Genomic DNA, 16,818 nt, shown 5'->3' with positions numbered 1-16,818 from the left:
AAGGAACAAATAGGATGGAAGTTAATTAATTCTCTCTCTCTCTGTGTCTCTCTCTCTTCTACCGAAAATCAGATATAAAGACAACAGAACTATAAAATGCTGAATATATGTCAAAGTTAGTCGGAACAGATTGATATTCAATGTTATTCACTAGAGCCATAGCACAGCACAAAACATGGGTACAAATCTTGTTCAGGTATAAAATGTATGAAGAGGTTTAAAAGCAAATAAAATTAGGATGCCTTCTTCTCTAACCATATAATTCAAGGCATAAATGGAGGGTCTGCTCTAGTTGCGCAGGGGATCAGTTACCGCTCAATACAATTTCCATTTTATAAAGCAGTTTGAAAGTTTAAATATAATTACGTAAATTGAATATTTATAAAGCTAAAACTTGTTTTTAAAAAATTACCGACATATAACACTGTTTACGATTTTTATAATACTATTCTGAAAATCAAGGTTTTGTTGCAACGTATTAGACTGGATTAAACGAAGATAAAGTACGCTGAATTGAAAGTAAGACTCAGCTAACGGTTCACACAAGGAAGCGGAAACAAAAAACGAATTTTTGGTTAACTAGTTTGTGCTAAACTGTAAATTAAGCCATGACAATCAGATATCGTTAACACGCAAACATACAAAATTGAAGATGGGGGATATAAGTACACTGTAATAGTGATATGTATTCTCAAGATAAATTTGGGCACATAATGTTAAAAATGGAAATAATATATGTTATGCATTCAGAAAATTTGTTAACGAGCCCAAATCAGATACATTTTAATGACGGGAAATAATTATATAACACCGCTCTTAAGACATTTTTGGTGAAGGAACATTTGGAATAATTTCTCACTAATTCTGATAAATAAATATCTATATATGTGAGAATTCTAGAACTCAGCAGAGAAGAATGTGTAAATATCTTTGAAACTTGAAAATATTTAGATGTATTCCTTAACCTTGTTTAAGTATATGATAATAGTTTTCATAGATAAATTGTTATGATTCCATTGAGTCAGTTATCCAAAAGTAGATAATAGGTATGGATTAACTTATTTGGTTATCACACCGTTTGAAACACTAAAGCATAACATAAATTAGACTGTTCGGGTTTAAAAAATAAATCTATAACTGCTAAGACCTTTTTCCAAGTCTTATGGAAGATATACTTAAAATCAGACAGGTAAGTTTTGGTGACACTATCATTTATACATTAGAAGACTTAAGGGGAAGTTTCAAGAGAAGTTATTTCTATAAAATAGACAAGAGACTTTTAAAGGTTGATACAAATATAAAGACTATCACTCCACTCTGCAAAGGAAAAAAAATAAAGAAAATAATAAAACAAAAGAAAGCGAAAGGTAAGTGTTAGTGAAATGGAAAGGCTATGATTACTATTTTAAATCTGGGATCCGTACACAAATATTGTGTCACTGAATTAATATTCACTTGTAAAATTAACCCATTGTACAAGAAATAGAATATACATGAAATACACAATGATTTGAAACTTGAACTGAATTTAATACATCTGGAAATATGTACAAAATCTTAGGCACGCATAAACAACCAAATGAGCTGAATGATGTACCAATGGAAACATTTTGTGGTCTTAAAATTAAGCTCTATGCTTTTAGGGCTGACAAAGATGAAGAGCAGGCAAGCAATATTAGTATAATAAAATAAATCTATAATAAAAACAATGTCAAATTAGAAACAACAGGACTGCCTACTTAGCCAAACTAAATCATATCCTACTAGCATGAGCTATATAATCTTCTGTTAAGCATCGTTGCATTATGTTGTTATGATGACAAATGGTGTTTAATTGATTACATATATCTATCTGCACATCTGCAATTAAAGGCATATTCCAACCCTTCAATTACTTCATCTCTCGTAGCTACATGTACTACATTGTTTTTCTAATAAGCATATTCCACAGACATTTGATCATAGGAATTGGCAACAACTATAAATCTACCATCTTCTCGAAGATCTTTAATGACAGAATTACATTTTGGCACCCACGCAGATGTTTCTAAATGCCCTCCAATGAATGCCAACTTGGCTAGGTTGATTGATTTTTCTGCATCCCCAAGACTAACACAATCGTTTGATAAGTGGTTCCTGCCATTTACCCAATTAATCACAATATCCATTTACCCAATTAATCACAATATCCATTTACCCAATTAATCACAATATCCATTTACCCAATTAATCACAATAACCATTTATCCAATTAATCACAATATCCATTTACCCAATTAATCACAATATCCATTTGCCCAATTAATCACAATATCCATTTACCCAATTAATCACAATATCCATTTACCCAATTAATCACAATATCCATTTACCCAATTAACCACAATATCCATTTACCCAATTAATCACAATATGTTTGGGCATTACTCGTTCAGGATCTTTACTGTTTCATTTCGTTAGTAAAACATTGCTCTATTTATGCTTCACAGAGACGCCGGTAGCCAGAAATCTTTATTAGGATTTTTTATCGTTGTTGTTACAGTCCGAAAAAATTAAATTAAATTCCTCGGGATTGATCGCGTTATCACATTTCGATTCACTCACTATGGCATAGGTCATGTTTAATGTACTAACAGAGGTGATTACTATTTGATAGTTTTAGAAAACTCTGCTCTGTATTAGCACATTTTTGAATGCCTAAACAATACACTGTGGTAAAGTTGCACCAAACCGTGTAAATGCTTTGAGATAATAAATCCCCGATGAAGTTCGTGTGGTTCTTCAACAATCAGCTGCTTAACAATTCCACCTGGAGCAATTGCCATATTCACCTCTTGATAGTGTTTAAGAAAACACTTTTTAAACTGCATTCGACAACTTTTATAATATTAGATCACACTGACCTTGATATTATAATTTCAGTAATCTTTTACAACCCATAACTTAATGCAGTTGTCAGTGGGTGGTGTAGAAAATGTTGGATAGAAATGTAGCACACTTACGTTTTCTCTCCCATTTATATATAAGAAAAAAGCTTAAATTTACCTTGAAATTGTATGATACTTATCAAATATGTGTGGCTTTTAGTTTTGATCCCGACATTCGATTTTCCCCACAACATTATCGTTGATCTGTTCCCTCATAAACGTCTTTGCTTTCTTTGCTTTGCTTTGAATATGGAGATGCAATTAAACTTAATGCATGATCCTTAGGTTCGTCTGCACTAATATTTGACATGTGCTGTTTAGTGCTTGTCGTATTTATTTACTTAATTAGTTTGTCTAATTGCATACCTTCCTTGGAGTTGCAGTTGTTAAACGTACCAAAAAAAAAAAAAAAAGGAATAGAGAACTTAGGACTTCTTCAAAGTCCATGCGTGTCAGTGAATCTATAGACATATTAAGCATCCTCCTTAAACGTATGATAAACAGTTTTGTTTGTCTCAGTTGACTCTTATTATACAAAACGTTCCTTCCATCACAACATTTCTGGAGATGGATTCGCTTGCTATTGTTAGATAATGTCATTGATTCTTTTAATTGTGATACAATAATTGTTCCACATATCGAGCAATACATCTTGTTTACACAATTTATATCACTCATCAGCTTAGTTATATCTTGTTCTTGTTTTAACGTTCCAACTTTGGCTCTATAAACCGCTTCTGAACGTTTTCCATGTCGTTTTCATTGTTTATCGCTATGTCTCTCTTTCTTATTTTATGACTTTATATTAATTTTTGATTGGTCAGCCTCGCGAGTTTCTTGAGTTATTCTCTCGCCACCAAACGTTTATTTTCTAACAATATAAACAGTTAGCGTATGCATGAGTGTAAGACTAATTGCAAATAATTCTATACCACGTTTTATTTAAGTCTTTTTTATCGTCAACTCATCTTCGAGTAGTACAAATCAATTGAAAAAATAATGCAAAATATATGGAGTCAAATACATGAACTTAATGCAGCTTCAAATGGAGGATATTGTTTTTGCTTGAAACGAGCGAATAATGAATATATTTCATCGAGAGGGTTTGTTTTTCTTCACCCACGGGATGACATTTGTCCGTTATTCACTCGGGGAAAGCAAATTTTGTTTAATGTTATTCTCAAACATATTAGATAGCAATACGTACATAATACTGAAGAAGTAGATTCTTTTACTGCAGCCCGCGCGATAGTATCGGTTAACCGTTTTCAAGTTCTGTTCTGTTTTATGTGTATTCGTACAGAACATATCAAAAGTTAATTAAATTTCCTTCCCAATTAGAGGTAAAACAAACACATTCAACAAGATAATATTGATGCAAACATAATATGCACATAGGTAAGATCTTGGTTCGTCTACGTGCGGAGTTGCCATGCTAACCCACTAGACAACGCAAGGGTCTAAAAAGAGGTTTACATTTCTTGGTTATCTAATGTTATCAACTCGGCCGTAGGAAAATATACTAGATAATGCATTTCAGTACATTATGAAATTATTACAGTTTCTTGGTGATTTATTATGAAATTATTACGGTTTAGTGGTGATTTATTATCAATGTAAACATGGACAAAGATTTTTTGTTGTTGACTATATTAGGCTTCATTTAAACTCATGCGCATACAATCAGTTCGTTGTATTGCACTTTAAACTTTAAACTTCAAATTATTTTTTAAGATAAGGCGTTCTTCACTGACATATAAGGACGAATCCGCATTAATGTTTAGACAAGACAGTCTGGTGGTGAAATTTGAAACTTCTACTTCATGGCAATCAACATTTTATAAGTTAACAAAACGAGAGTTTGAGTCATTGAATCCTATGGGTCACAAAAATGTGCTTCTGTCAGCCTAAAAATATGGGTCACTAACATCAGGGTGAAACGTGGGTACCAATGCGACTAATTAGGTCACGTCTTATTTTCCATGTTTAGAGCTGATGTCATCAGGGAGGTTTAGATAAATGAAACAGTACATTTATTTAAACAAAATATTAAAACAATTTGCCATCTGACTTCAATTTAACAAATATTCAAGCCTTAGAACGTCCCGCCAATCGACAGTTTCCAAAATTCCTATTTCGAACATACGTACTAATGAAAATCTATGTGGACACTTTGGAAAATCCTATTTCCTGGAAAATACATAACATTGATAACATGATAATTAATTGCATTCGTTGTTATATGAAACTTTGCTTTCAGCGGTGAAACATCTTTTGAAATATATTGACGTCAATACAACTCAAACCAAGGCTTCGCTTCTTTAGGGTAGAGTCAATGTGTTATTTGGAAAATAAATAGTTTTCCAATGTATATTTTAGAATAAAGAAAAATCCAGATATCTTCATTTGCAGAAAACGAATTGCTGTTGTATGGAAGAGCTGTACTTTGATTTGATATTTCATTTAAACTTGAAGCTGAAAGGTCTAATATGGGAGATCAAAACGTACCAAGTTATTTGCTAAATGGAATCGTGTGAAAACATATTTCAGAGGGAAATTAAGTCATTATGAAAGTGGTATTGTTGAAATCCGCGAATAATGTCAAATGTATTTTTGTTGTGAACGTGATCAATGAATGAAGTTCAGACTTTGAAAATAAATATTTTTCTACGTCGCTCTTGTATGTATGTGTGTAATGTTGTATGTATGTATGTATGTATGTATGTATGTATGTATGTATGTATGTATATATGTATGTATGTATGTATGTATGTATGGATGGATGGATGGATGTGTGTGTGTGTGTGTGTGTGTATGTATGTATGTATGTATGTGGATCAACTGTTTGAAAAATGCATCATTTATAAATTTACGAATAATATAAAATTTATTCAATTTTTGTGCGAAGTGATGAATACATTTGAGGATTATGTTTCTAAGTTTTATATAGCTATATAAATGCGCAGACGTATAAATATATAACTTTCTACAAATTTATTAACTGGACCATATATGCAGTAACTCGTTTCCATTTTATATTTTACATTCATTTAGGAGATAAGCAATAAAGAAATATTATTACTACACATATCGGGTTGCAATAGATATATCAAATACAAGCTTACCTGTTAATTATAAGGCCTTTATTCTGTGTAAATTACATACATCGTTACTGTACGTAGATGTAAATCACTTCGTTTTTGTAAACGGTGAATACAAGGCACCCCATCCTTGCCAAAGTAATATGTCCGGGCCAATACGTTCTTTTAATAAATAAATAAATAGGTGTCGAATGTAATTTAACAATAAAGAAAATTAAAAATATTATAGACAACCAACTCAGTGATGCAGTTATGCTTTTGAACGTAATGCAAGTTTTAAAAAACAGACATCTCATCAAAGTTTTATATCTAGAATGAAATATTATATCCGGGATTGAACAGTTTGTAGACGGCACAAATATTTCATTGCTGACCTACTAAAGCCGACGATTGAAGTCAGCTGTTATATACATTACTACCTTGCTAGCACTGAAAAGTAAAATATTTAATTGTACTTATTTACATCAAACATAATGTAGATTTTGTATATTAATTGCTTTTTGCATTTTGTTATGTTGTCATTTGTGTAATTATCGTTTGCAACTTTGTGCCATTGAATAAGGAATTTGTATATTTCGAAAGGGCTTGGACTGGTTTCGCACCTGTTTTACACTGTTGTTTGTCAGCTCCTTTGTCCTATCATTTTCCTTTGTGAAAGACTGTTAATATATTTGCTGTTTGATTTGTAGATCCTATATGTAACTAAATTTATACCTATAACTCATCTAGACTTTCCTTTGATTATATATTTATGAGGCAAAATCCGTCGATTTCCATGGATTTATTCCCCCATTATGCGTCAACGTGATTAACGGCTACATTACGACATAAAAAATGTAGTTCCGAAATTTACAATAATTTTAGCACAGCGATCTTTTACAAATTGATTTTGCTCAAATAGTGCAAATAATGCTTCAAAATGTGCATTTTGTCAAATTAACTACTGTTTGCAAATGAAAATGAAGAGACTCTTAATAGTGTTGAACTTTTCTTGCGTGGATTAACAAAGTAAATATTGTTGGGGTAGGGGTATAAATAGAAATATAGAGATATAACAGTACAGTTACATAATACAGATTTCAGAACGTAAGATATATAACAACTATTTTAGTGCTGATACTTATTTTGATTCTTTATTTATCTGCATTCAAACTTCAATTTATGGCATTGGCAACCGTGCAGTCTAGTTTCGTATCAGACGTAGAACCCAAATTGTAATTATCGCATACTTTACTGCAGTAAACGCTCATCTAGCGACATATTTCTCAAACATTGTAAGTTTAATTCTAAATCTGTGCCAGTATGTCGTACAGGTTATACAGCACACTGTATAAATGACACAACATCTGATAGCAACAGTTCATGTAAGTTGGGTGATTAATGCATTTCAGAATTCATTGTGCAAAACTAGTTTTATAAAGTTAATACTTGAAGCCTACTTATTATTTTTGGGAGTTCGTTTCGTGTGTATTTTTATAGTGCCTTTTTATGAAATAAATGTAATATAAAGAACTACAGGTTTCAGTTCCATAATGATTGAAGGTCGTATATAAATCTCAGTTTTTTTAGATCATAGAGGAATGCCTTTTTGATGCTACAAATAAATAAATTAATGTTTTACCGTACTTTTATTACTTCCAAACTCAAGCATAAAAGGCGTCACTTTTAGAAATCGACATCATTGCTAATAAACCAACGACAAAAATATCTTCATCAATTCTCCTAAAATTGTACAGCATAGCCAATTTGAAATGCGCGAAGCTATGATATTGATGGTCTTGTGCCATAAAATATTAAAATATCAATCATATAGAACAGCGAAATAACAAGAATATTCAAATATATTGAGCTGAAAGAATGGTTGCCTCAACAATCTACCTACAGACAGCACAAACAAGCTAATAAGATTTTCGTACAATAGGGCTTACGTCACTCACAAAGACCATATATTTCAGGCATACATTTGCAAGCCTGATAGTATAGGATATAAATATTTTCTGACAATGATATCTATTTTTATTGCAAAGTCAAGGGCTAAGAAAGTTATGTCGACAATAATGTGTACTATATATGAAGCAGAATTCTTCAAAGAGCGAAAACCATACAAACTACAGGAAATATTGCTTCAACTTCAGTGTTACGGAACTGTTGAAGAAAGAGACAACAAAATATCTATCGACTTGTACAGAACAAAAGCCTCAATGGTAGCAATATTTAAGAACGATATAGCAAAGTTTCAGCAGCTGTGTACCAGACGAAAATATCGTATCACTAAAAACGTTTCTAGAAGTAAAACTGGTTACCCCATAATTCTAAGAACTACTAAATAAACAAAATCAAAATAATAATATGATTGATCGATATTTTAATATTTTTGCACGAGGAATCAATACGACTTGAAACGATTCCATATGCCTGTCGCACCGAGTGGATATGTTTAATCAGAAATTTGCATGCAGATAATAATACTTAAAGGAATGAACGTTAGAAATGTTTCTGTAGAAAACAGTTTTAGTATCATGTCATTGTATTTCATAAAGGAGTCTAAACAAATAAAAATAAACATAATAATTGACAACTTAAAACCTTTTGATTCAAGTACATGGCACCATGTGTTACGAGAGCATTAAGAACATATTCGTAGCAACCATAAATGCACGCAATCAACAGATGAGCAATATCAGCTGTCTTTAGTGCTTGGATGAAATCATGTAAGCCAAATGGATTAACGAAAATAGCAAATGACAAAGATGTACGAAAATATGTGAATTTGTTGAAAACAGCATGGGAACACAATGGAGAAATATAATGAAGAAGAAAACATCAGAAAATAATTAATTTTGAGTGTGGGGAAATCTATAACAAATTCAGATACAATATTAAAATCACTTAACTTGTGATTACAGAGACCATACACATAATGTGCAATTAAAATTATATAATCTGATGTCTAAACCAATCGTCATCCGCTATTAGACCGTGTTTTAAAACGTCAACGCATATCCACTTTTCCTTGATGTATTTTGCAGCTAACATTCGTGAAAATGTTTCAATCCCGATAAAAGTCAGATGGGTTTCAAGTTTCTATTCCATCGATGACTATGTCATCATTTGCTCCACATAACTCGAACATTTAAACATGCTAACTAATATCCAGTTCAAAAGTTATACATTACCGTATATTTCTTTCTAACACCTCTATCTCGTTCACCAAATCACTCTTTATTACATTGATGCTTTGCATATCTGGAATATGTATCATTGCCTGTCAGAAGAGTAGGATGCAATGGTGGTGCAGTTGGTATTTTGTCTCCCATTTAGATGTATAAAATAAAAACCTCATATTTAGGAATTTAAACAGATGTTACGGGCATTTTCAGTCGTTCGGATATATGTTTATATTTCAAAAAATGGATGTGATCTGTTTTTCAACAGTTAAATGTAATTCTCATTACGTCCACCAGCATTTATGTATGTCCTTCGTCACTAAATTACCTAATTAATTAATTTCATTTTGTGAGGTAAGATCCTGTGTGTCACCAAATAGCAGTTGTAAATTGTTTCAATAACATCAGAATAATTATCTTTATGACTTTCTCGAGTTGCATATTTATTCCTGAAACTACAACTTAATGTTATTTTACAAACTATAGTGAGTCAATAGGTGTAGGGTAAATAGTTTTAATTATCTTACTTGTCTGTCTTGTAATTTGTTACAGTGAATTTCACAACTTTTCCGGTAATGGATTAGGTTGTTCTTTTCTAATTTATCTAGTCCATCTTTGAAATGTTTTGGAACAGAGCCAACTTAATTTGTGCATTAACTCAACACCTTGAAAAATTATTTCACCAATTTTAACCATTAACACACTTTGTTTGAACTTGTTTTCGTCCGACGTTCAGGTAACACTGATTCCAGTCTTAACCTTCGTGATTTGGCTTTTGGAAATTTTTGTGACTGCTTTCCGACTTGTCTGCAGGGTTCACTTATGTGCAAATGCATATTTTGTCGTAGATATACCGCATATATTCGTTTAAAAGACGAGTCCAACTGCAAACTGTGTAGACCCGATCTGCCGTCGCATTTTGACTTGTACCATTAATAGTTTCATATTTTACCAGATCATATGGTGTTGATGACATTGATTACCATTTAAATCATGATATTCCATGTTCTTCCTTTGGTCGGACTCTGAACAAAAAGTTGTGTATTGGTTGCAAACACCATATATAGCAGCCAGTGATAACACATTTAAATGAGATACATATTAGTATATAAAAGTGGAAGTTTTGAAAGCTGTAAACATTATCTATTAAGATACCTCTTATAACATATTTTAGTCTGTTTTGTCTCTTCTTTTCCTAACTAAGTATTAGACAGACTCTCAAGCCAATAACGAAAGTTGTTACAATAGTTGTAAGAGGTACCAGGCATCGATTACATAAATCTGTTACACAAACTAATCAGCATTATTTCTGTAGGTTTTTTCTCTTCTGTTTTAGTACACTCTTTAAAAGTAATATGTTTAATGTCATCAAGACTCAACTAGTTTTTCTGATAATCCATGTACTAATGATAAATACCCAGTAAAATATCTAATGCTATTTGCTCTCATATAGTTTTTTTGTTTCAAATCTGTTTCTATTTTTTTTTAAAATCATCAGTGGAGTGAAATGTACTCATCAAAGAACTCACTGATATACTGAGAAAAAAACTGACATTAATTCGGAAAGTTTAGCTAATCTCGCATGGACATATAGTTCATCGGTTTTCTAGATTTCTCTCTCATCCAATTGTTTCTAAAATTCGTGCTATTTAACGTTTACCGGTTATCTCATTTTTTTGGTCCCATTAGGCATGTAAATATTATTCAGTTATAGAGGAAATACAGATTTTGCTTATTTGTTTTATTTTTTTTCAAAGCATAAGTAACTTTTAAAGTTGTTTCGGATTAATTGAAATATTGCAAAAAGAAAGAAGGTGCCGATCCTAGTAAAAATTTTGACCTGCCTGAAGTTCGCACGAGTGATGGTTTGGTAGTGTACTTAATCAGTACTTTATTCTATTTATATGATACAACCTATCTTACCCAAAGGCAAAATAAAACTTAAATCTGTACATAACAAAATAGCAATAAGGAAGCTGATTCTTGTTGTTGATTTTGTTGTTTATTACCCTCAGAACGATTGCTTTCAAGAAACTCGAGGACAAACAATGTTTACTTATTAGATGGTGTTTTTCCAACATTATAAGAAACAGACGAAACTCAACGGAAACATCAGCCATACTCAAGAGTTATCATCAAACAGCGAATACATATTCCAGACGAAACAGATAAGCACCCATTCAAACCAAATGAAACATTTGACGAGCAAGTAAGAGAAGCAGAAACGTTAAAATATCATAAAATCATTACCACCAAAGTTGTCAAAGTGTAAAACTTTCGCTTACGAGGCGAAACTTATTGGTACTGAACAAAAATTAAGAGGTTGTGCAGTACCGTAGCGGTTGCTTAATCAATGATGAAACATAGTAAATCATATCACAGATTGATAGAAGATATAAAGAAAGATGTCAGGAAAGAAACAAATACAACCAATTAGAATTAAGTTGAAAGAACAGTTGTAAATTGTTCATATTATAAAAGCCTAGATAGCTGGATATTTAACAGTTCTCTCACTTCATTTTCGATGTCCCATTGATAAAAATAAATTCAAGAATAAGAGAAAAGTTATTATCATGTGAAAGATTGAACAAATGGTTGAAAGAGGAAGGTGGGACATTTGACAGGATACCTACAGGTATATGTGTTTTTAGATTAAATATTGCTCCGACTAAACATATTTTAATTTAAGGTTTTGCGAAAGGTGCTAGAGGACACTTATCTAGACAAGGTATCACTGAGTCATTTCTGGACAAAGACGAGCATGATATTACATTAGTGACAATTATTCGTCCGATTTATCAAGTAAGACAAAAGCAGCATTGTCTGATAACACTGGCAATGTAGTAAGTGAACCTTTCAAAACGAGGTGGACATGTTTTCTTTTCTTAGGGAATGATATCATCGTTCTACTCTAGCACCAGCTGATGTATTGTTTCCAGATCTGATCAGAGATGTAGACACGATAACAAAATGGGAAAAAAATAATGACGATTTTTCAAAAGTAAATTTATCAAATTTATCAATTTTGTTTTAAATAAGAATACTCATGAATAAAATTAATATTTCTTTATCATTGTCTTGTAATTAATGTACAGTTGCGACTAACAGACTTCGACCAATTTTTGTTCATCATGTCCACATAATTTTAACGCACGTTTTCTTCTTCTATCCTGATGTCTTTCTGTTATAGAATGTTGATCTACTACTGAAATCATATTCTATACCACTTCAGTATTTCTAGCAGTGCTCTATTATAGGTGAAAGCTATCTGATGTCTTAAACAACTACTACTGTAGCCATCAATGCCAATCATTCAACGTTTCATCACATTGCTTGATATAAAAGTTATGCCATCATCACTAACATCATTTCTGTTGTAATTGCTGAATATAAAATATATTGCTAGAATTTCAGCATGATATTTTAATTAGCATCATAATATTATTCCCCTCCATTATTTGTTCCATTCACTCGTATGCATTTTTTTTGAGGAGCGAGAGCGGGCTGTGTAACAGGTGTCCCGTACTGAACGTAAGCACCTAAACTACAGATCACATACGGCCTGAATATGAGATTTATTCTATCTATTCCCTTCTTCGAGTTTATTACTATCAGAAAATACTAATGAATACATCCTATTTCTTAGCAATTATTTTTCATTAGGTTGATCAGCCGACAACTTTTTCCAGTTTTCAAAAGTGCAAGTTCCGTGCTTACAATGACATTAGTACGCTCTTACCTCATCAACAAGTGTGATCTCTCTGAAATCAGGATTGATCGTGTTATGTTCTTTATGTCCATTATCACTCCATTAGAATATCTATAGTGACGAGCGTTTGAGTGTTAAAGTTATTTTGTATTTTATTAAATTGTCATACATTTATGTTCGTTTGATTGCATTCAAATCGTATTCGTCAGGAAAAGAATTACACACACAGACAACAATTTTGTATGCGTAAGTAAGCATGCAACCTGTAAACCGATTGTTAAGAAGTAAACTGTAAAATGCTATTCATATATTTCGCATCGGCTCTGTCTGACTAAGCTGATTCAGCAAAAGTTTCATATCAAACTGTGCTCCGTATCTGTTAGCAAGAGTTATCAATATCAAATAAAAAATTACAATTATCAAAATTGTCTAGCTTCTAGATTATATGTCAAATAATTATAATGTACATGATTTTTATGTTTTTAAATATTTTTGTAATACCTGGGTTAGCTGAATCGCTAATTAAGGTGCAATGTTTTCTACGTTGTCGTTTTGTTTTTTTTATAAATATGAAATCCTGTATTTAATTTTGACACATTTTTATTGAGGAACTGAATCATAAACTAAAATATATTTAATCTCTTGTTTGTTTGCATGTATAGTTTTCTCTTCTAATCGTTTGTGCAATTCATCTATAGTTTCTTTATATTTTGTAAGAACGTATCAATATCCACTATAACTTTAGTGTTATGTGTTTATCTGCGCAACGATGACATTTGTACTTTCTTCCACTTTTTTATATCGTATATTTTTCTATTTTGCAACTGTCATCTAGTACATTTTCTAGTTAATTGCAACACTAAATTGAGAGACCTCCCAGAGACCACTCCTGTGGCCTAGTGGTTAGAGCGTCCACCTCGGATGCGGGAGGTCGTGGGTTCGATCCCCGGTCGAGTCATACCAAAGACTTTCAAAAATGGTTCGAACAGCTGCCTCGTTTGGCGTTCAGCATTAAAAGGCAAGTGTTAGGATTCGTCGGCCTGGTTTCAGGATAATGCGACTGGGTGGGACATCATGCTACATGTCTGCGACATGATGCCCTAGTGCTAGGCATCACTATAAACTGCCACACTGCAGATATCGTAGCGATATGACTGAAAAATTGTTAAAGCTACGTAAAAAATCCAAATCACACACACACACACAGACACACACAGACACACACACACACACTTTCTACTCATATTCTTATAGATGATTCTCACTCTCTATGTACTCCATTCTTATACATGCTGGATTGTAAATTCGTCTTGAAAAGTAGCTACAGTACCTGAAAGTGGCTGGTGGGAGTTATGATCCATCTTACTTCACATGTCGAGCAAAACTATTTATTTTAAAATCTGAATACTGTTTTCTTCTTGATTGCTCACTCCTAATAATATAAAGCTCGTAAATTATGTGAACACGCATTTCATTTTGTCAAACCAAAAGATGGTAATATTGATTCTTTGATATCGAAAGAAGAAGAAGAGAAAGAAAGAAAAAAGGAAAGGAAAGAAAGAAAGAGAGAAAGAAAGAGAGAAAGAAAGAAAGAAAAAAGAAAGAAAAAAGAAAGAGCAACATGAAGATGAAGTAAAGGAAATAAAACTAAAGCCAAAATTAAAAACAGCCAAAAGACATGTGTAAAGAACTCACAACTTTCAATGAGAATTGAGCAGGTCTGTTTATCGAAAGGGTACTTTTTCAAATCCATCGGGCAAGTCAAAGTCACGGATAATCTGCAATGAAAAGAGATAAGATACATTGATGCTAAAAAAATTCTTGAACATAAGTTGACTATATTTTGATTTTGTCGGCCTAGTTTGACCATTAAAAATCAAAATACTTAAAACTATTTAATAATCTTCTTTCCTTTTATGCTTTATTTATTAGTTATCTTGTGCGTTAAATTCCATTCCAAATAAAAAAAAATTGAAAACTTTGATCATATTTTGGACATATGAATCCTGTTTAGTTCGCCTTCTTTCAAATATAAACAATATTCTCTACGCCAGTTTCCGAAATTACTCTTCACAAGCCATGATAATTTAATTGTCACACACTAAATAAACAGGAAAGTTTGTCCCAAGCAGTATACACATAAATCTGCATATTGCTTTTTTGGGGTGGGGGGCATGTGATAATAAGAAGGACACACTTTGGCCTGTACAGTGCGTGCTCAGCCATTTAACATCGATATCTTCAGCAAGTTGCAGAGCATGCAGTCCACCGGGTAACTTTGTCAGTGGAGAGTTGTTCACAATGTGTGACATGGTCTGTAGAGCTCCAAAGCAACAGGAAGAGTCAGTGGCATATCCCCATCGGACAAGGTTGACTGCACAACGACCCTGTCGTGTCCGAAAACGGTTCAGCGTGGTCCACAGATGACGTGGAAAGTTGAAGCCAGTAGGGCAGACTGATGGTTCAGCTATTAGAGAGTGGTTTACAACATCTGTTGAAGACCACTCGATACTCCATATCGAAATAGATGTCATATACTCCGACAATGAACCTAACCAGATTGGGCGTCTCGATGTCAAGCGGACTGCTGTATGTGAGGTGATGTCCATGTACAGTGGAGTTTTCTCACTGGCATAGACGTTAGCCAATGCTTTTGTGGTTACTTCCTGGCGACGCAAATGTGGAAGAGAAATGTTGCTGAGTACCGGCAGCCATGGTAAAAGAGTAGGACGTAGTGTTCCAGAGATTATTCGCATTGTTTTGTTGAGCAAGACATCAATTAACTTGGTGTGGGATTACCGAGCCCAGACAAGAGCGCAATACTCGGCTGTCGAAAAACAGAGGGTCATTGCTGATATCTTGACAGTCATGAGTACTAACTTCACAGGTTGAGCCAGCCAGTTTGTGTTTATTTCGCGTGCTAAGTTTTTCTGCATTTTTCTTCATCTGGTTCTAGAATGTCAATGATCTTTGCAGAGTCACACCAAGGTATGATTGTGTCGGGTCGTGTTTTATTTACTGCTCATTGAGGAGGATGCAAATTTCACGGTTCGCATTTGCACTATTAAGGTACACACTTTGACCTGTACATAGTATGGGGACATGTGATAATAAGCAGTACACACACACTGACCTGTAGAGAATTTAGAGGAACATGTGATAGTAAGCAGTATACACACTGACCTGTGATAATAATCAGCATACACATTGACCTGTATATAGTTTGGGGGTACGTGTGATAATAATCAGCAGACACATTGATCTGTATATAGTTTGGGGACATGTGATAATAATCAGCAGACACATTGACCTGTATATAGTCTGGGGGACATGTGATAACAATCAGCAGACACATTGACCTGTATATAGTTTGGGGGACATGTTATAATAATCAGCAGACACATTGACCTATATATAGTGTGATAATAATCAGCAGACACATTGACCTGTATATAGTTTGGGGGACATGCGATAATAATCAGCAGACACATTGACCTGTATATAGTTCGGGGGACGTGTGATAATAATCAGTATGCACATTGACCCGTATATAGTTTGGGGGACATGTGATAATAATCAGCAGACACATTGACCTGTATATAGTCTGGGGGACATGTGATAACAATCAGCAGACACATTGACCTGTATATAGTTTGGGGACATGTGATAATAATCAGCAGACACATTGACCTGTATATAGTGTGAAAATAATCAGCAGACACATTGACCTGTATATAGTTTGGGGGACATGTGATAATAATCAGCAGACACATTGACCTGTATATAGTTTGGGGACATGTGATAATAATCAGGAGACACATTGACCTGTATATAGTTTGGGGACATGTGATAATAATCAGGAGACACATTGACCTGTATATAGTTTGGGGACATGTGATAATAATCAGCAGACA

General features: G+C 33.2%; 1 protein-coding gene across 1 annotated transcript in view; it reads right to left on the bottom strand.

Annotated features, from left to right (window-relative positions):
• LOC149798126 (glycine receptor subunit alpha-2-like) overlaps nucleotides 1-16,818 on the bottom strand; it is a 47,009-nt gene that overhangs the window by 15,655 nt on the left and 14,536 nt on the right. Inside the window, exon 5 of the mRNA XM_089963214.1 lies at nucleotides 14,600-14,682. Within this exon, the coding sequence (XP_089819340.1) occupies nucleotides 14,600-14,682 (83 nt within the window). The remainder of the gene's footprint in view (nucleotides 1-14,599; nucleotides 14,683-16,818) is intronic.

Source organism: Sinohyriopsis cumingii, chromosome 6 (assembly GCF_028554795.1).
Source record: "Sinohyriopsis cumingii isolate HCF-2022 chromosome 6, ASM2855479v2, whole genome shotgun sequence".
Classification (NCBI taxonomy): Eukaryota; Metazoa; Mollusca; class Bivalvia; order Unionida; family Unionidae; genus Sinohyriopsis; species Sinohyriopsis cumingii.
This window is presented reverse-complemented; position numbering and strand designations above follow the sequence as displayed.